Genomic DNA, 18,843 nt, shown 5'->3' with positions numbered 1-18,843 from the left:
GCAGGCAGCAGGGATATCCCCCACTAGATCAGGTTGCCCAGAGCCCTGTCCAGCCTCAGCTTGAACAGCTCCAGGCATGAGGCCTCAGCTCCCTCCCTGGGCAACCTGTTGCAGTGTTCCAGCAGCCTCCTTGGAGACCTCCCTGCTCAGAGGAATAAATCCATGTGTATGCTGTGAGAGGGGTTGTTTTGTTTCTGCTCTGGCCTAAACCTCCCCAGTTTGGGAGCAGCCAGGGCAGAGCTGGGAGGCAGCAGCGCAGGGATTGGCTGAGCCGTGGGATTTTCCAGCTGGATTTACATATCACCCACTGCTCCGCATGCCTTTCTGTTTACATCACTGCAGAGCCATGCACACAGCTCACACAGATAGAGGAAGAGACATTTTGACCGAGGAAAGCCCTTCCCACAGCTGAGCAACTTGATCAGGGTGGCTTTTTGCTGGGCTTCGCTGCTCCATGCCGGCTTGGATGGCCAGGGTGAGTTTCCTCCAAGGTGCTGGAGGTCAGGGTTGTGCCAGGGTTACCTGGGAAGCTGCTGTGCTGTAGTGGTTGTGGACAGCAGTGAGGGAGAGGAACTGTTTTCATCCCTGTGTCTAGGTCCTGGTGAAGCAGCTGGAGGGATCTGAAATCCACTTTAGAGGTGGGCAGCTGTTGCATGGCCAAGCCGGGGCTGTGTTACTGCTGAATTTGTGATCCTTCAGAGTGACCTTTGCAAGGACATGTGAGGCTTGACTCTGCAGCCACCCTGAGACTGTTTCTGGTGGTTTCAGAACTGAGAAGCCCTCCATGTTCTTTAAGCAAAGCTGGGAACAAAGAAGCCAAGTTTGTGAGGAGAGATGGTACTTCTCTGCCTCCCTTGTGCACCTGAAGTCCCCATAGCTGCCATGGAGCTGCTGCTGCTTTGGGGGTGTAACTGAGTTACAGGCTTCCTAGTGCGGTGTTAGGTGTTTGTGGGACACCAAATGGTGCTTCTGAAAGTTGTCAGTAGATTTGCCGTGGTGGAAGAGGCATGCAAATGCTCAGGGAGCTGGAGCACTTCTGCTGTGGGGACAGGCTGAGGGAGCCGGGGGTGTTCAGCCTAGAGAAGAGAAGGGAGACCTTAGAGCAGCCTGCCAGTGCCTCAAGGGGCTGCAAGAAGGCTACAGAGGGACTGTTCCCAAAGGCCTGCAGGGACAGGACCAGGGGCAGTGGTTTGAAATGAGAGCAAAGCAGATTGAGATTGGATGTGAGGAACAAGTTCTGCCCCAGGAGGCTGCTGGAGCACTGCAGCAGGTTGCCCAGGGAGGGAGCTGAGGCCCCATGCCTGGAGCTATTCAAGGTGAGGCTGGACAGGGCTCTGGGCAACCTGATCTAGGGGAGGATGTCCCTGCTGCCTGCAGGGGTGGGACTGGATGAGCTTTGGAGGTCCCTTCCAGCCCAAACCATTCTGTGATGTGTCCATAACCACTGGTGTCTTCAGGAGCTGAGGGTTCAGTACTTATTTATCAAAGGGCAGGACATCACTAGTCTGAGTGGAGTTTCCCCAGCTCATGCTACCTGTGATCTTTTCCTCAGTCCACTTAGCACTGGAGTGTTAACCAGTGTAGCTGTCTTCTGTTGTGCTCTCCTGCTTGTTCTCAGTGCCAAAGGTCAAGGAAGCTGTACAAAAACAAGAGCAGGTGGCAGATTTATTGGGTTGTTTCTTTGTGAAGGTGCTGTTGCACCTTGGATGGCTCTTCAGCCTGCTCTGATTGCACCCAGAGAGGGCAAGCAGGAGTGTGTGTGGACATTTGAAAGCTTCAGAGGATGTTGGGGGAGACTGGGGATGGAAGTGAAACCTTGTACAGACTGAACAGTGATTATGAGCTCAGGTTTCTTATCCTGGGAGAATCCCATCATGAGTGCTTAAAGCTTTCCAGGGAAGGGCAAAGCCACCTGTCAGGCAGAGTGTCTTGACAAGCCCTCAGACTGCACAGCAGTCAAGGAATGAAGTAGGGAAGAAACTTTGGGCACCTTAGGTCTAGCAGCATGGCTCCAGGAAAGGAAGATGCAGGATTTTGGGGTTTCCAGGTGAGACAAGTGTTCCTCTGGCATCCTGGAATGACATGTGATGCAGCATCTGCTAGAAACCATCCCTCTTAGAGCATTTATTGATGGTGAACTCGTTTCCCAGGCCAGCTGAGAGCAGGCTTTTGAACTCTGGTGCATTAACAGCCATGGGTGGGCCTTGTCTGGCTAAGGACAGATGAGCTTCTGGTTTTCATGGTCCAGTCTCTCAAACCCAGCTTTGCCAGGGTGCTCGTGTTGGAGGTGAGAGATGTGCAAGTGAGTTGGGGATTTGGTGAGGGATTTTGTGTGAGCTCCTGCTGCCCCTGATCAGCTAAGGTGGAAGCCCTCCAAGCAAGGGCTTTGCTTCTTGAGGTACTGTCCTGCTAGGACACAGGCTGAATGTCCCCAGAAGCCAGACCTTGCTGCTCTCCTGGCATGTCTTAGAGGTGTTTTTTCCATGAGCTGCAAACCCATCTATCTGCTGGATTCCTGCAGACCAGTTTGCAGCAGAGACTCAGCCAGCTCACAAGACCCCATGGGCTCTTGGCAGCTCCTCTGCCAAGCGAGGCTGGGGAGCACCAGTGAGCACCAGTTGTGGTGTGCTTGTGTAGGTGACCATTCTTGGCTTCTGAAGCGCAGTCTCTTACCTCATGACCTGCCTTCCCCCTCAGGAAGCAGCAGCAGCTCTGAGATTTTTTTTTGTTTTGGAGGCTGTGAACCTGACCAATTTCTGCTGTCTGCTTGCTTCAGTTTGCAGGCAACACCAAGCTGAGTGGAAGTGCCTGGGGATAGCAGAGTTCTACAGAGGGAACTGCACAGGCCAAGGCTGGTGGCATGAGGTTCAAGGCCAAGTGCTGGCTCCTGACCTTGTGTCACAACAACCCCATGAAAGCTCCAGGTCTTGTGTCACAACCCCCAACCCATGAAAGCTCTAGGGTGGGGGCAGAGTGGCTGCAAACTACCTCATGGAAAAGGATCTGGGGGTGTTGGTTAACAGCAGCTGAAGATGAGTCAGAGTGTGCTCAGGTGGCCAAGAAGGTCACCAGCAGCCCGGCCTGGATCAGCAATGGTGTGGCCAGCAGGAGCAGGGCAGTGATTGTGCCCTTGTACTGGGCACTGGTGAGGCTGCACGTCGAATCCTGGGTTCAGTTTTGGACCTTCACTCCAAGAAGGACATTGAGATGCTGTAGCAGGTCTAGAGAAGGGCAGTGAAGCTGGGGAAGTGTCTGGAGAAATTCTGAGAAGTGGCTGAGCCTTGGGGTTCCTCAGCCTGGAGAAAAGGAGGCCAAGGGGAGACCTTCTGGCTCTCTACAACTCCTTGAAAGGAGGTTGGGGCCAGCTGGAGGTTGGTCTCCTAAGGAACAAGGGACAGGACAAGAGGAAATGGCCTCAAGATGCCTCAGGGAGGTTTGAGTTGGACATGAGGAACAATTTCTTCCCCCAAAAGGTTGTCAAGGCCTAGCCCAGGCTGTCCAGGGCAGTGGTGCGGTCCCCATCCCTGGAGGGGTTTCAGAGCTGTGGAACTGCGGTGCTGAGGGCCATGGCTGGGTATTGACCTGGCAGTGCTGGGGTAAGGATTGGACTGGCTGATCTTGGAGATTTTCTCCAACCAAAACCATTCTGGGATTCTGCATTTTCTGCCCACCCAGAGCAGCTGGATTAGAGATTCCATCTCATGTGCTGTGGGTGCCCTGCTTTAGCAGAGGGGGCTGGACTGGATGATCTCCAGAGGTCCCTTCCAGTCCCCACTGCGCTGGGATGCTGGGATTCTGTGTCTGAGATGTGAAGGAGCTGCCAGGGATGTCTTCCCTATTGAAATGCTTCCTGTGTGTGGTGATTGCAGAGATTTGGGCTGCAAACAGATGCTGGTGTGGTGGTTGCTGTTCTGCAGCTTGGCTGAGAGCTCACTCAACATTTTTTCCATTCCTCTGGTTTCTGCTCAGAGATGAGGAGCAGGCTCCCTGCTGCTGCTTGCAGGTAGGTTGCTCAGCCAAGCTGCAGAGCTAGGGACGTGCCTGAAGGGAGTGGAAAATCCCTGTGTGCCAGCCCCTGCTCCCTGCCTCCCTTTGGATTTAGCCCAGATCTGCTGGCACTGGAAGGTGTTTTGCCTCTGTTCCAACAGGGCTTTGGGACAGAGTGGCACTGGGGATGTGCCTCTTCATGCCACTTGGCAGTCAGTGGTTATGTGGCTGGCTGGGTCACCCCGAGAGCTGCTCCATGGTGTTTTCCTGACCTGCACAGGAGGCCATGGAATCATGGAGTGGTTGGGGTTGGGAAAGCTCTCTGCCATCAACCCAATGCCACCATGGCCATTGAACCATGTTCTGAAGTGCCATGGGAGGAAGCAGAGAGCTCCAGTGGCTTGTCCAAGGCTGCAAGAGCATAAGAGGCCGAGTGGGGCTCAGATTCCACAGAATCCCAGAATGCCAGGTTGGAAGTGACTTTAAGGATCATCTGGTCCGACCTTTCTAGGTGATAGTGCAGCTGGCCCAGCACCCTGCCAAGCTGAATCTTCAAACTGCCCAGTGTAGGGGAGCCCACCACTTCCACTGGGAGGTGGTTCCATGAGGTCTATTCTCATGGGGAGATATTTTCCCCTGGAGTCCAGTGGGAATGTCCCCAGCAGTAACTTGTCCCCATCCCCCCTTGTCTTTGCCATGGGACTCCTGTACAAAGGGAATCTCCATCCTCTTGGCAGCCACCCTTTACATGCTGGAACACCTCATGTGGCCACAGGCAGCCAGTACCCCAAATTCTTGCCTGCCCTCTTGCCCACCACCCACCCCCCCTTGCCTTCTGCTGTCTGTGCTCTGAGGAGCCCCGGTTGGGAATAAACAGTTTCTGATGACCAAACTTGCTGCTTGCTGGAGCCCAGCTTTGAACATGGGCAGGTCTCTATGATGCAGCAGCACAACACTGCTTCATTCCTGCTGTTCTTGAGACAACTCCAACAGTTCTGCTTAGCCTCTCCTGAGGGATCTGACATTTGCAGGCAGCCAGGACACTGCTCTCAGATGTGTGGAAAACATCCAGATCCTTGTTTTTTATTTGATTTAGGGGTTTTGGTATGGTTGGGTTTTCTTTGGAGTTTGGTTTTGGTGTTTTGGGGTTTTTTGTTGTTTAGGTTGTAGCTTTTTCTGAGAGTTTAGATCTGAGCAGTGATTCCCTGGCCTGGGCTGCTGCTTGACTGACAGACAACTGCAGTGAGCTCCACAAAGTGCTGTGTCAGATGGGGCTGAGCTGGGGTTTTTGGCAGAGATTTGGCTGAGGACAGCTTGAGCCTTGCCTGTGCAGCACTTCAAAAGTGAGTGCAGGACAGGACCAGCCCAGTGTGTCCACAGCCTTCTGCTGAGGCTCTCAGGAGAAATGGATCTGCTCTTGGGCTGGGTAAGGCCCAGGTCACAGATGTGTTCTGTGGTCATGTCTATCCTCCAACCTCAGTAGAGCAAAAGTCTTGTAAGGAGCAGCTGAAGGAACTAGGAGTGTTCAGCCTGGAGAAAAGGAGGCTGAGGGGAGACTTCATTGCTCCCTATGCCTGCCTGAGGGGAGACTGGAGCCAGGTGGGTTGGTCTCTTCTCCCTAGTGACAAGGCAAGGGGAAACAGCGTCAGGTTGCCCCAGGGGAGGTTTAAGTTGGACATTAGAAGAAATGTCTTTACTGACAAAGTTGTCAAAGGCTGGAACAGGCTGCCTAGGGGGATGGTTGAGTCCTCATTTCTGGAAGTTTCAGAGCTGTGGAGATGTGGTGCTGGGGGGCATGGTTTAGTAGCAGGCTTGGTAGAGTTAGAGAAGGGTTGGACTGGATGAACTGAAAGGTCTTTTCTGAGCAAAATGATTCTGTGATTCCATTTGAGTGTAGGTAAATACTGCGACTGAATGCTGCATGAGGATCCATCCAGTGACCCACCCTCTCTTCCACAGAGCAAGCTGCCCATGAATAACCCAAGCTGGCCTAGATTATGAGCTCAAACAAGAGCTCTCGCTACAATCGATTCTCCAGCGGCACACCAAGCATCGCTCCTGAAAACGCTAACGGGGTAAGGCTGGGGCTGCTGCTTACCCTCTCATTCCTTCTGTTGAGAAAATGAAGGTGGTAGTTTTCTTGTCTCTTTAAAAATCCCAGTAGCCACAAGGAAAAGCTGGAAGGTGTCCGTATGCTTTGTCACCAGCTCAGAGAGGGCAGCAGGGCTTTGGGCTGGGCTGCAGTGCCAGGACTGACCTTCACTTTGTCGATATTTCAGACAAGGATGGAAACAACTTTTGGGCCAGCCTACTCTGCTGTGACCACCATCACAAAGGGTGAGTGTATGTGGGCCCACTTCTGGGCTCCCCAGTTCAATAGAGTCCAGCAGAGGCTATGGAGATGCTGAGGGGCCTGGAGCAGCTCTGTGAGGAGCAAAGGCTGAGAGCCTGCAGAAGAGCAGCCCCAGAGGGGAGCTGAGCAATGCTCAGCAAGAGATAAAGGAGCTGTGGGGCAAGAGGCTGGGGCCAGGCTCTGCTCATGGGTGCCCAGGGCCAGGACAAGGGGCAGTGGGCACAAACTGGAACCCAGAAGGTTCCATCTGAGCAGGAGGAGAAAATTATTTGGGACTGTTCCCAAAGGCCTGCAGGGACAGGAGCAGAGGCAATGGTTTGAAATGAGAGCAGAGCAGATTGAGATTGGATGTGAGGAACAAGTTCTGCCCCAGGAGGCTGCTGGAACACTGCAGCAGGCTGCCCGGGGAGGGAGTTGAGGCCTCATGCCTGGAGCTATTCAAGGTGAGGCTGGACAAGGCTCTGGGCAACCTGATCTAGGGGAGGATGTCCCTGCTGCCTGCAGGGGTGGGACTGGATGAGCTCTAGAGGTCCCTTCCAACCCAAACCCTTCTGTGATTCTATGATCTACAATGTAATTTAGCATCTTCCCAAGAATATCTGGACCTCCCTTGATCAAAACAATTTTTTTTGGTGACTGAGATACTTGGGAGTGTCAAGTTTCCTTTTTAATAGCATTTTGAACCTATGGACCTGGTGGGTTTTCATCTGTGCTCTTCTCTGGGCTGGCCACTTTTCAGCAGGCTGGCAGAGATCAGGCTTGTCCTGCCTGCAGTGATATGGCCAGGTCAGGAGCTGGAGCTGGGGAATCCTTTAGTCTTGTTCAAGGAACACTCAGCTTCAGAGCCTGGCCCGTACTTTGGAAATGTTGCTGAGGAACCTAAATGCTTGCTGTTTTGTTTAATACCATTTTTATTTGCTTTAAAGCTGATGGGACCAATACTTTCAAACAGCATCGTCGGACCCCATCCTCCTCCAGCACCCTCACCTACTCCCCACGAGATGAGGATGATGGCATGGTAGGTGTTGCCAGGAGACCTTCTGCTGACTGGTTTAGCTGGTTGTATGTCAAATGAGAGGTTTCTGGTGCTGCTCTGAACTTCTCTGCTTCCATCATCACTCCCATGCTCTGGGTTGTATCAGAAACAAGTGTTTGCACCATGGGCAGGACCAGCCTCAACATCTCCAGTCTGCTCCCATGGTTGATGCAACAAGGAAGCAGAGGCTAGTTCTGAGCTGGGCCATTAAGCTGGCACTGCTGGTGCTCATTTTCAGACTGCTTGAAGATGGGACATTGCTATAAAGCCCAGGATCTACAAATCCAAGAGGTCTGCTTGAGAGGACATGCTTGCCTCCTACGTGAGCAGTGGGCTCCGGATCTCCTGAGCTTGGGAGAAAGCAGACCTGTTGTCAGCAGGCTCTAGGGCTGTGACCAAGGCCAGTCAGTCTGGAACTGGCCCTGCAGCAATGATCAGAAAATGGTTTCCTATTTCCACCTCCAGATGGGGCTTCTGACCACAGGGAGCAGGCTTTGAGCCTGCAGAGTGGCATGTTGGACACTCCGGAGTGTGCTCAGCTCCTGGGGATTGCATCTTCAGGATTTTCTCACCCAAACCATTCCCACATCTTAACACCTCTGTAGAAAAGCATTTCCCACTTTTGTACTCACCTTTCTCATCCCTCACAATCCCTTCTTTGGGGGGAATTTTGTGATCTAATGGGCCTCAGGGTTAGCTACTTAAAGAGAAAATAAATGAGCTAAATCAGTTAAGAACAGCAAGAGCCAAGCAAACCTCAGGGAATGGATGGATAGCTCTGAGGCCTTCTCCTGTCCCTAGTGCTCCAGAACATCTCATGACCACCAGCACCTTTTAGTAGTAGACTTCAAATGAAGGATGAGTAGACTTTGTCAGATTGCAAGATGTAGCTTCCAAGCCAGGGATAAAGCAATCACTGCTCTTGCTGCAGTTACAGACTGGGGTCAGCAATACCATGGAGCTACAACACCGGCTTGCAAAGAGCTTTGTTGTCAGCATCCTGTAAAGGTCCTTCTGTTGCCCTGACATCTTGCTGTGGTTTTTGTGAGCATGGGGTTGGGGGTTTGTTTACTTATATATTTTTTTAAAAAAGTTCTTTGAACATTTCCCTGGTGTCCTTGGCAAATACAGCTCCTCCACCACAGCACTGACCCCATGCTGCTAGGCCACTGTACATCCAAGGAGTGCAGCAAAACTCAGTCCAAAGAGCCAGGCCAGCAGTGGGAAACAGAAGTGTAGAGCTGAGGTCTCTTGAGTCTTAGCCTTGTTTGCTTTGTAACCAGAGAGGTAGTGCTGTCTCCACAGCCCAGATGGGGTGACCTTTGCAGCACAACATAGATCCTAGAATGGTTTGGGTTGGAAGGGACCTCAAAGATCATCCAGCTCCAACCCCCTGCCATGGGCAGGGACACCGCCTACCAGCCCAAGTGGCTCAAGGCCTCATCCAGCCTGGCCTTGAACACCTTCCAGGGAGGGGGCTCCCACAGCCTCCCTGGGCAGCCTGTGCCAGTGTCTTCCCACCCTCCCACACTGGAAAGAATTTCTTCCTTAACGTTCAGTCCCTTCTGCTCTAGTTTCAAATCTCTGTCCCTTGTCCTGTCACTCTCAGCCCTTGTCAAAAGTCCCTCCCCAGCTCTCCTGGAGCCCCTTCAGGTACTGGAAGGCTGCTCTAAGGTCTCCCTGGATTCTTCTCTGCTCCAGGCTGAACAACACCCAACTCCCTCAGCCTGTCCTCACAGCAGAGGTGCTCTCACCCACTGATCATCCTTGTGGCCTCCTATGGACCCTCTCCAACAGTTCCATGTCCTTGTGTTGAGGGCTCCAGGGCTGGACACAGTACTCAGACAGAGTCTCACAAGAGGAGAGTAGAGGAGCAGAATCCTGCTGGCTACTCTGCTTCTGATGCAGCCCAGGACACCGTTGGCTTTCTGGGCTCCAGCACACATTTCCAGCTCACGCCAAGCACCTCATCCACCAGCACCCCAAGCTCCTCTTTGCAGGGCTGCTCTCCATCCACTCCTCACCCCTTGGAGATGCACTGCTGGTTAATATTCCAGGGGCAACATTCCCTCAGAGCCAACCCCGAGGCTGCTGTGAGCAGTGGGGTTTCTCCTGATTGGTGGCTGCCCTGTGCGCTCCCGAGCAGGAAGCGGCAGAGCCTGTCTGTCACCGAATTGAATAGGAGGAAGTCTCCACGCTTACGCAAAGAAATTTGGCAGAAGTTAGATAGGGAGTGAAACAACAAGTGCTGCTGCTGCTGCTGCAGAGCTTCTAGGGACTGCAGGAGTTTCTGGGGGAGATTTCCAAGACTTTCTCTCCAGGATTAGTTCTGCCAAAGTGTTGCTTTGCGGGTGGTAAGTACACGGATGGGCGCACCTTAGAATCTCAGACTTGTTTTGGTTGGAAAAGACCTCCTGAGATGATTGAGTCCAACCATCGACCTAAGAACCATCCAGCTTCCAGAGCCTGATGTGCCTGGGATGTAAATGGCAGCTTGTTGGAGTAAAGTCCAGCCTGAGCCGTACCTGTCCTGCTTCTGGGGGACACTCAGCACAGCTTGGCAGAGTACGTGAGCAAATGAGGCAGCTGAGCTGTGCTACAGGGGGATGTTCACATGCTGAGCTTGAAGTCTGTGTGTCGGGTTTGGAGCAGGAGGAGTTGTCTGCAGTAACCAGAAGTGGTTTTTCTCTCTCTGAAGCCTCCCATCAGCACTCCACGCCGCTCCGACTCTGCCATCTCCGTCCGCTCGCTGCACTCTGAGTCCAACATGTCCCTGCGCTCCACATTCTCACTCCATGAGGAAGAGGAGGAGCCAGTAGGTATTTGGGGTTGTCTGAAGGAGCATTCTGAAGAGGTTCAATGTCAAAAGAGTAGCTTAGTAGGCTCCTGTGAGCACATAGAGCTAGCAGAGGTAGATTTCCCCTCGTGTCTGGGAATGAAAAGCCTGACTGTCAGGTCTCCTGGTTTTAATTTCATTTAATTCTACCACTGACTTCTGCAAGTTACCTTGCTTCCTCATCTGCCCTTTCCCTGTCTGTAAAGGGGAACAATGGTGGGGTTTTTTTCTGCTTCTCAAAACAAGTCTCTGCAAAGCCCTGTGATCTCCTGGCTCTGCTGCAGAGCAGGAGGGGTTTGCAAAGCTTTAGGCTGGTGGTCCAGCCCTGGGCAGAAAGAATACCCTTCCCCACTGATTCAGAGCCCTGGGCTGTGTGGCAGCCACTGCCTCAATTGTAAGCCCCAGGAGGTGGGACTGTAAGTCCCAGCGGTGCAAGGAATTGTCCACATGTGACTCTTGTTAGGGGAAGACACTTTTGAGCTGAGTTTAGCTTGTGACCTGGTAACTAACCCCAAGCTGGATGCCTAGAAGATCAGGCAACATTTTGCTACAGATCTGGGATACAAGGGTGTGTTTGACAGTGAGGAGGCCAGGGGTTTGTGTTTGCATTTTGGAGAGCAGCACCGGGTGAAAAGACAGCCCCAGCTGCTGGGGTTGATTTGAAGTGCTCTGAAATGTGAAGCCCTCTTCTGGTGTGGAGGGGGGAGCTGGGCTGCTCTAGGAGGACATGCTCAGAGCCTGTGCTCTTGCAGTCTCAGATGGTTAACAAAACTGGAGAATGAGCCTGCTGCAACAGAAACAAGATTGCTTCTGCTTCATGAGGGAATGGAAGAGCCTTTCCTTCAGGATGTCTCAGAAATACAAAAGGACAAGCTGCTTTGAAACAACTTCTAAACTCCAGGCTTGGTACAGGGAACACTTTTGCTAAGGAAGTGTTCAGTACAACTAAGGAGAAAGTACCAGGCAGTGTTGTTCACATGGTTCTGGTGGCAAAACAGTTGGTCTGTGCAGCTGATGTTGGGTCCTGATCCTGCCAGCTGCTGCTGGCCCCCAGTCTGTGTTGAGCTGGGGGTCTCCAGCCATTCCAAGTTCATTCTTCCCCTCTCTCTTAAATACTGGAGGTCAGCAGGTCCAGACAGAAGTTTATTCTGAGATAATGAGTCCCTAGTGTGCCCCAGGCTCCCCAAGGCTCACTGCTAAAGAGTGGGTCTGCTCCTTCTGCAGCGCTGGAGGCTCTGGCATTTGGATTGATCCTTGTGCTCTCTCTGTCCCTTTCTCCCCTCCTCTGCAGGAGCCACTGGTGTTTGCTGAACAGCCCTCTGTGAAGCTTTGCTGCCAGCTGTGCTGCAGTGTGTTCAAGGATCCAGTCATCACAACCTGTGGGGTAAGGCAGTGCTCTGGGTTCCACAGATGTCCTGTCTGAGCTATGGGCAAGCCCTGACTATCCCCAGTACCTGAGGAAGCAAAGAGGAGGCCCTCTGCCTGGGGAAGCTGGAGCAGGGGTGCTGATGAACAGGTGTTGAATTTGCCCCCAGGGCAGCTCTGAAGCTGTTTGCAGGAGGGTGTGGGGTATTCTGTACCCAGGAAAGCCTGACTGACTTCTCCCAGGAGAGCAGCACTATCAGCCTCCCTCTCCCAGCCACCCTTAGTCTTCTTGGTGTGATTTCACTGAGGTCTAAAACTCCTCATTCCCTGTCCCAAAGGGTTTGGGGGGCAGGGGTGGGGGGAAGCTGCCTCCTGGCCTCCCCAGGAAGGGCTGCTCTTAAGCTGTGGAGAAAATGTGGTCTTATAAAAGAAGAATGTCTTGAAGATTCATTTAGTTAATGCTTGCAGAGGGACTTGAGCTCCTCTAATGAAAGGCACAGAGAGTGATGAATATTCTTCAATATCCCATTTTCCTGGGATTTAATAGAAGCTGTATATTGCTCCTGCTTCTGGGCTGCAGATGAAGAAAGATGGCACTATGACAGTCTCTCTAGGAGGCTTCTAGCTTCTAACATGCTTCTGATGGCCTGACTGGAGCTGGAGCAGCAGAAAGCAGAGAGCAGGGCTGTTTATTGTAGTGAGAGTGCTATCCCCAAAGGTGCTGGAAGTTGGTGTGCAGCTTGGCTCCAGCGGTTCAGTGAGCAGCTCTTCATGGAGATGCTGAGATTTAGTGGTTAATATGGAAAAATCAAGTCTGCTGCAGGAAGCAAGCTGGCTTCATCTGCAGTCCTGCTTTGGCAGCTCTGCTGAGAGCACCATGCAGCTGCAGAGGGCAGGAAAAGGCCACGTGAGCGGGGCAGCAGATAACAGCTCTGAAGAGGGACTTGCAGCCTCTCCATTTCTGCTGCCAAACACTGGGAATGTGGCTGAGGAGGCTCCAGGGAACCCACAGGGCAAGTTCAGGGCCAGTGAAATGCTGCAGCCTTTGTTTCTCTCTTTGTATTCATTTTCAGGTTGTATTTGCTACTTTATTGTTGCTACTTGAATTGTTCTGCTGTAATAACAGAGAGATGCTTCAAGTGGCAAAGTTGTCAGTGGATTGAATGTGTTTACAAAGCAGCTGGCAGCAGGACAGCTTCAGCTGTGTTAGAAGAGCTACAGAGGAATGGCTATGTGTGATGGGCTGACAGGCCAAGGACAGGGGGAGACAGGGTTGTTCTGGTCAGAAAAGCCCTCAAAGATCATTGGGGCCATGGTGGTGTTAGGTTGAAGATTGGACTCAAGTGCCATAGCCTCATGTTTCTTAGGCACCCCCAGGAATGGTGACTTCTCCCAGCTCTTCCCTTTGAAGACTTCTCAGGGAGGTGAGAGGAATGACATGGACTGCAGGAGAGAAGAAACTCCATGCAGACTGTTGGAGTGGGTCTGGAGGAGGCTACAAAGATGGTCAGAGGCTGGAGCACCTCTGCCACAAGGACAGGCTGAGATAGTTGGGGCTATTCAACCTGGAGAAGAAAAGGCTCTAAGAGGGCTGCTCTGAGATCTACAGGAGTGCTGGGGAGGGACTTTTGACAAGGGCTTGGAGTGACAGGACAAGGGACAGTGGTTTGAAACCAGAGCAGGGGAGATTGGACATAAGGAAGAAATTCTTTCCAGTGTGGGAGGGTGGGAAGACACTGGCACAGGCTGCCCAGGGAGACTGTGGATGTCCCCTCCCTGGAAGGTGTTCAAGGCCAGGCTGGATGAGGCCTTGAGCAACCTGGGCTGGTGGGAGGTGTCTCTGCCCATGGCAGGGGGGTTGGAGCTGGATGATCTTTGAGGTCCCTTCCAACCCAACCCATTCTAGGAGTCTCTGCATATCAGTGTGGCAGAACACACCCATGGCTTGGGCTTGCACTGTGATCATGACCTGACCCTGATCAGGGCAGAGCCCTCAGAGCTTCAAACTATGTGCTCAATACTCTCAGGAATAGAACCACAGAATCATCTGTCTGGAAAAGACCTTAAGATCATCAAGTCCAACCAGAACTTAACATCCCTCTGCACACAACTCATAGGCCGTGTCCCTTGGCACCTCATCCAAACAGCTTTTAAACCCCTCTAGGGATGGTGACTCCATCACTGTCCTGGGCAGCCTGGTCCAGTGCCTAATGACCCTTTCAGTGAAGAAAATTTTCCTGCTATTTAATCTAAACCTCCTCTGGTGCAACTTGAGGACCTGTATTTCAGTCATATCTGCCTGAGCAAGCAGCTGGTTTTTGCCCTGTGGAGCAGACAGAGGAGCTGTGAAGCAGGCAGCTGCTGAGGCCCCTGAGCCCACAAGCTCTGCTGCCTCCCACCTTTCCCATCCTTAGCCAGGGGGAATAGTTTGTCCCATATTGTCAAGGCTGACACTGCTGTTCCTCTTTGTCTCCACAGCACACGTTTTGCAGAAGATGTGCCTTAACATCTGGTGAGTGCAGAGCTCTTCTGGTGTGGCACAGCCACCAGGCTGCTGTCTTCTGCTTGGTTTGCTCTCACTTAAAAAAGAAATGCACAGAAAGATGTCTGACAGGCTGAACCCAAACTGGCAGCCAGGGGCTGGGGCAGGACTGGCTCTGCAGCTCCCAGCCGCTCTAGCATGGGTACTAAAGAGCTGTGCCCAGATCTTGGGCACAGGATGTTCTCAAATCCTGGAATATGCCATGGATAATCCCAGGATAATGCATGCCTCGCCCAGAGCTGACCCACTGGTTTCTGACAGAAAGCTTTCTGTGGCTGCCTAAGGAACAGGGGGGGCTGTGTTTGGCAGAGACCCATCCAACCCCTCCTTCCTCCCCAGCAGCCCACTAGTGCCAGCTCTGCCTGAGCCCCTGCACAGCAACACACAGAGCTGCTTTAGCTCACCCAGCTCTGCCAGAAACCTGATGGAGCCCAAGCGCCTGGCTGCTGGCCTGCTCTAAGCAGCTCCTGCTTGGTATGGACTATATACTACAAGAAAGACTTTCTTTGGCATGAGCCTGGGACCTCCTTGGAAAGCCCTTGTTTAGCACAAAGCCAAACCCTTAGTATGACCGCAACAGCAAGCCCTGAGGAGCTCCCACAGGGAGTCCAGCAAACCAGCAGCTCTTTCTGCCTGAAGATGTTCATCTTCCACACATAAGGGTCCTTCTGCTTTGCACCAGTGCTCTGTCACCACTTTGTGCTGCGTCAGTCCTGACCAACAGATGAGCAGCAGAAGGCTTTGCAGTAGAAGGCTTTGCAGTTGCTACTCTTTGTTGCTCGGTGGTGCCTCTGCCCTCAGAGCTCCTGTCTCTGCCTCACTGCAGCCTCTCTGGGCTGCAGTGTCCAGCTGGCAGCAGAGTCCCAGGCCTGGGTGGGCAGTGGGTTGTGTGGTTTGTGAGCATGGCCTGTGAGTCCTCTCACATCTCAGCAAGCACAAGGGAGCCTTGGGTTAGTGTGGCCGCCTTGTATTGGCATCTAGATGAAATTGTTGTGGGTTAACATAAACTCTTAGCTCCTCACCAAGCCCCCAGATATGCCAGAGAGGATGGCATGCAGGCCTCGAGTCAGCATTCATTGCCACCCGCCTGGCAGTTGGCCATCTTGGCCCAGGAAGGCAAAAGAAAAACATCTCCACTCTGAAGCTCCTGGAAATGCTTCCTGCAGCATCTCAATCCTTGCTGACTCTCCCTTTTTTCCCCCTTCCACTTCTCTACTGGCAGAGAAGTGCCCTGTGGACAATGCCAAGCTGACAGTGGTGGTGAACAACATCGCGGTGGCGGAGCAGATCGGGGAGCTCTTCATCCACTGCAAGTACGGCTGCCGGCCCGCCGCCAGCAGCAAGCCTGCTGCCTTTGAGGTGGACCCCCGGGGATGTCCCTTCACCATTAAGCTGAGTGCCAGGAAGTAAGTGGCTTGTTAGCAGTGGGAAAGGTTTCCACCACCAGCAATCTGCTGTTGGTAATCTGAGCTGCCCTGCCTGGAGAAGAGGAGGCTGAAGGGAGACCTTCTGGCTCTCTACAACTCCCAGGAAGGAGGTTGGAGCCAGGTGGGGGTTGGTCTCTTCTTAGTCTCAGGTGATAGAATGAGAGGAAATGGCCTGAAATTGTGCCAGGGGAGGGTTAGGTTGGACATGAGGAGCAATTTGTTTGCTGCCAGAGTGGTCAGGGACTGGCACAGGCTGCCCAGGGAGGTGGTGGAGTCCCCATCCCTGGAGGTGTTCAAGAACCATGTGGCCATAGTTCAGTGGCCGTGGTGGTGCTGGGTTGGTGGTTGGACTCGATGATCTTGGAGGGCTTTTCCAACCAAACCAGTTCTGTGATTCTATGATTTTTGCTGAATCTCCCTGTTCCTGCCTCTCTCCCTGGACAGAGATCATGAAAGCAGCTGTGACTACAGGCCTGTTCGCTGCCCCAACAACCCTAGCTGCCCACCTCTCCTGAAGATGAACCTGGAGGCACATCTGAAAGAGTGTGAGCACATCAAGTGTCCCCACTCCAAATATGGGTAAGGAGCTGCTGCTTTGTGGTGGGCAGGAGGTGGAGGCACTGTGCTCATTTCTGAGCTGCTTTGGGAGATAGCCCCATGGGCTCTGAGCAGCTGTTCACTGGCCTGAGGCTGAGATCAGGCTTGCAGGGCTTGCAGAAGGCAGACCTGAGACTCCTGTTGAGAACAGGCCAGTCACGCTGCCCTGCTGGCAGCTGAGGAGGAGGATGAAGAGTTGTGTGGGCAGAACAACCAGCTGAAGGAGAGGCAGAACCATGGTTGTGGCCAAAGCCATTCAGGGAGGAGGATGAGCACCAGAGCAATGCAAACACCATGACGGTGTCCTTCAAACCAGTCCTTCTTTCAGGGCAAGGGAAGTGCTGCTCAGCCTCAAAGGGCTGATGGTCACCCCAGTCAGGGCTGAATGTTGCCTGCAGGACACAGAGCTGAGGTTCTGGAGCAGGAGGATATATCTTGGCAGAAGCAGAGCAAGGCGAGTCCTGACAGAGCTGCCCTTCTGCAGGCCCCAGTCAGTATCTACTGAGGGCAGCTGCTGTTTTTAACACTGCTTTTAATGACTCCCAGGCTGGACTCTTAGCTGGACTGACACCACATTCTGTCTCTTGCCCAAGATCTGCTTTCCCTTGCAACTCCCTAGACAGGCAGGCAGTTCAGTTTGGGGCCAGTGCACTGACTGGAAGAATGGGAGCTGCTTGGTCTCTCTGTTGCCCTGCACCCTACAGGATGGTGAACCACAGCTTCTGGTAGGAGGAGCAGATCAGCTGGGAACCCACAGAGGCTCAGACCTCTCTCTGAGGAGCCAGCTGAGCAAGGAGGTCTTCAGCCTGAGCCCTGCCCCAGCCAACATCTGCCTTCTCCTTGCAGGTGCACATTCATAGGAAATCAAGACACCTATGAGACCCACCTGGAGACCTGCAAGTTTGAGGGTCTGAAGGAGTTCCTGCAGCAGACAGATGATCGCTTCCATGAGATGCAGGTGGCAATGGCCCAGAAGGACCAGGAGATTGCCTTCCTGCGCTCCATGCTGGGGAAGCTCTCAGAGAAAATCGACCAGCTGGAGAAGAACTTGGAGCTTAAGTTTGGTGAGTTTGCAGCGGATGAGCTCAGGTCAGAGCTGCAGGGACAGGGCACTCTTTGCTAGGATGGTGCATTGCAGGTTTGAGGAAGTTCAGATATTCTTTGCAGGGGAGCAGACAGGGGTTTCCTCAACTCCTCTGCTTCCAAAACATCATGGGACCCAATCCTGCAGTCAGGTGGAAGTCCTAGAAGTGTCTGCAGGCAGCTACCACCTTTCTCCTGTGACTTTGTCCTCTGCAGTCCAAGAGCACAGCCCCCCATAAACATCAGCAAGTCCAATAACCACCCATCCTGGAGCTGGAATGTTCTTGGACACCTTTGCTGTGCCCAGCCTTGTCTTGGCTCCAACATTTGCTGTGTCTTCAGCATCCAAGTACAATTTGCATTTGAGCAGCAGCACCCGTCTGCTTTTCCCTGTGGATAACAGCAGTGGGTTCTCCTCTCTTCTTGTTCCGAGGGTAGGTGGCAGCAGGTGTCCTCTGCCTGTTCCCCAGGACACTGTCACTGACTTCGGTGGGCCTGTCCATCTCTTGTAGATGTGCTGGATGAGAACCAGAGCAAGCTGAGTGAGGACCTGATGGAGTTCCGCAGAGATGCCTCCATGCTGAATGTGAGGAGGGGGCTGGGACCTGGGATGGTGCAGACATTGCATGTAGTGAGCTGGTTCTGCTACTAGTTAGGCTTCTGCTGCAGTGGAGAGACTTTGTCGTTCCATTTCGATCAGACATCAGGAAGAATTTCTTCCCCGTAAGGCTGGTGAGGCACCGGAACAAGAGGCAACAGCCTCAGGTCGTACCGGGGAGGTTCTGGTTTGAGGTTCTGCCAGAGCCCCATGGTCCTGGGAGGGAGGTCACAGATGTACAGCTGCTGAGGGAGGGCCTTGGCAGGGAATCAAGACTTGTCCAAAGGCAAGAGTGGCTCTCAAGTGGTGGTGGAGAATTGAGACAGGGCAGGCTGGGCTCAGGGGCCCTGCAGCTCATGCAGCTTCCTCTGGTTTCCAGGATGAGCTCTCGCACATCAACGCTCGGCTCAACATGGGCATCCTCGGCTGTGAGTATTGCTCTTGGGCTGGCTTAGGGCTGAGGGCACACTGAGCCCTTCGAGGCAAGATGAGGGAGAAGCCCTGGGTCATAGGGTCACCACTGCTGCAGGGAAATAACACTGGTGGGAGAGTCGGCCAGAAGTGTTGGCCAGAGGGGATCGTAGTGCTGCTGGGAGAGGATGCCAAGTGGACTCTGCATCTCTGGCCTCCCTAGGTCCAGCCCAGAAGCTGCATTAGGGAGATGAGTCCTGAGCCCAAAGCAATAATTTGATTGGCTGTAAGGGTGGGACAGAAGGTCCTCCAGCCAGACTGGGAAGGTCTCATGGTTCCTTCTGGCCTGTGACAACATGAAGTATGAGGATGACCTGTCAGGCCAGTCCCCTCCAAACTCATTGTTCTCCCACCTCTCTCCTGCCCTGCTCTTTCTGTAGCCTATGATCCTCAGCAGATCTTCAAGTGCAAGGGGACCTTTGTGGGACACCAGGGCCCTGTCTGGTGCTTGTGTGTTTACTCCATAGGAGACTTGCTCTTCAGTGGCTCCTCAGACAAAACCATTAAGGTAAGAGCTGGTCACTTCTGCTTGTCTTTGCATTTGTGAC

The 18,843-nt window shown here is 53.1% G+C and overlaps 1 protein-coding gene across 5 annotated transcripts in view; it reads left to right on the top strand.

Annotated features, from left to right (window-relative positions):
* Nucleotides 1–18,843, top strand: part of LOC137456738 (E3 ubiquitin-protein ligase TRAF7) — a 29,656-nt gene that overhangs the window by 2,630 nt on the left and 8,183 nt on the right. The window contains exons 2-14 of one of the 5 annotated variants that reach the window (XM_068168333.1): nt 343–475; nt 5,947–6,062; nt 6,267–6,324; nt 7,267–7,358; nt 10,075–10,191; nt 11,504–11,596; nt 14,056–14,089; nt 15,342–15,525; nt 15,991–16,125; nt 16,990–17,207; nt 17,739–17,812; nt 18,204–18,252; nt 18,676–18,803. In XM_068168333.1, the coding sequence (XP_068024434.1) occupies nt 5,985–6,062; nt 6,267–6,324; nt 7,267–7,358; nt 10,075–10,191; nt 11,504–11,596; nt 14,056–14,089; nt 15,342–15,525; nt 15,991–16,125; nt 16,990–17,207; nt 17,739–17,812; nt 18,204–18,252; nt 18,676–18,803 (1,260 nt within the window). In that variant the 5' untranslated portion in view covers nt 343–475; nt 5,947–5,984. Of the gene's footprint in view, nt 1–342; nt 476–5,884; nt 6,063–6,266; nt 6,325–7,266; nt 7,359–9,558; nt 9,731–10,074; nt 10,192–11,503; nt 11,597–14,055; nt 14,090–15,341; nt 15,526–15,990; nt 16,126–16,989; nt 17,208–17,738; nt 17,813–18,203; nt 18,253–18,675; nt 18,804–18,843 lie in introns of those variants that run through there. The other 4 variants (XM_068168332.1, XM_068168330.1, XM_068168331.1 and 1 more) reach the window with 4 other exon arrangements.

This window comes from Melanerpes formicivorus, unplaced genomic scaffold, assembly GCF_026170545.1.
Source record: "Melanerpes formicivorus ecotype bairdi unplaced genomic scaffold, bMelFor1.0.p_v2 SCAF_135, whole genome shotgun sequence".
Taxonomy (NCBI): Eukaryota; Metazoa; Chordata; class Aves; order Piciformes; family Picidae; genus Melanerpes; species Melanerpes formicivorus.
The sequence above is the reverse complement of the archived record's forward strand: the minus strand, read 5'-3'. Positions and strand labels throughout refer to the sequence as shown.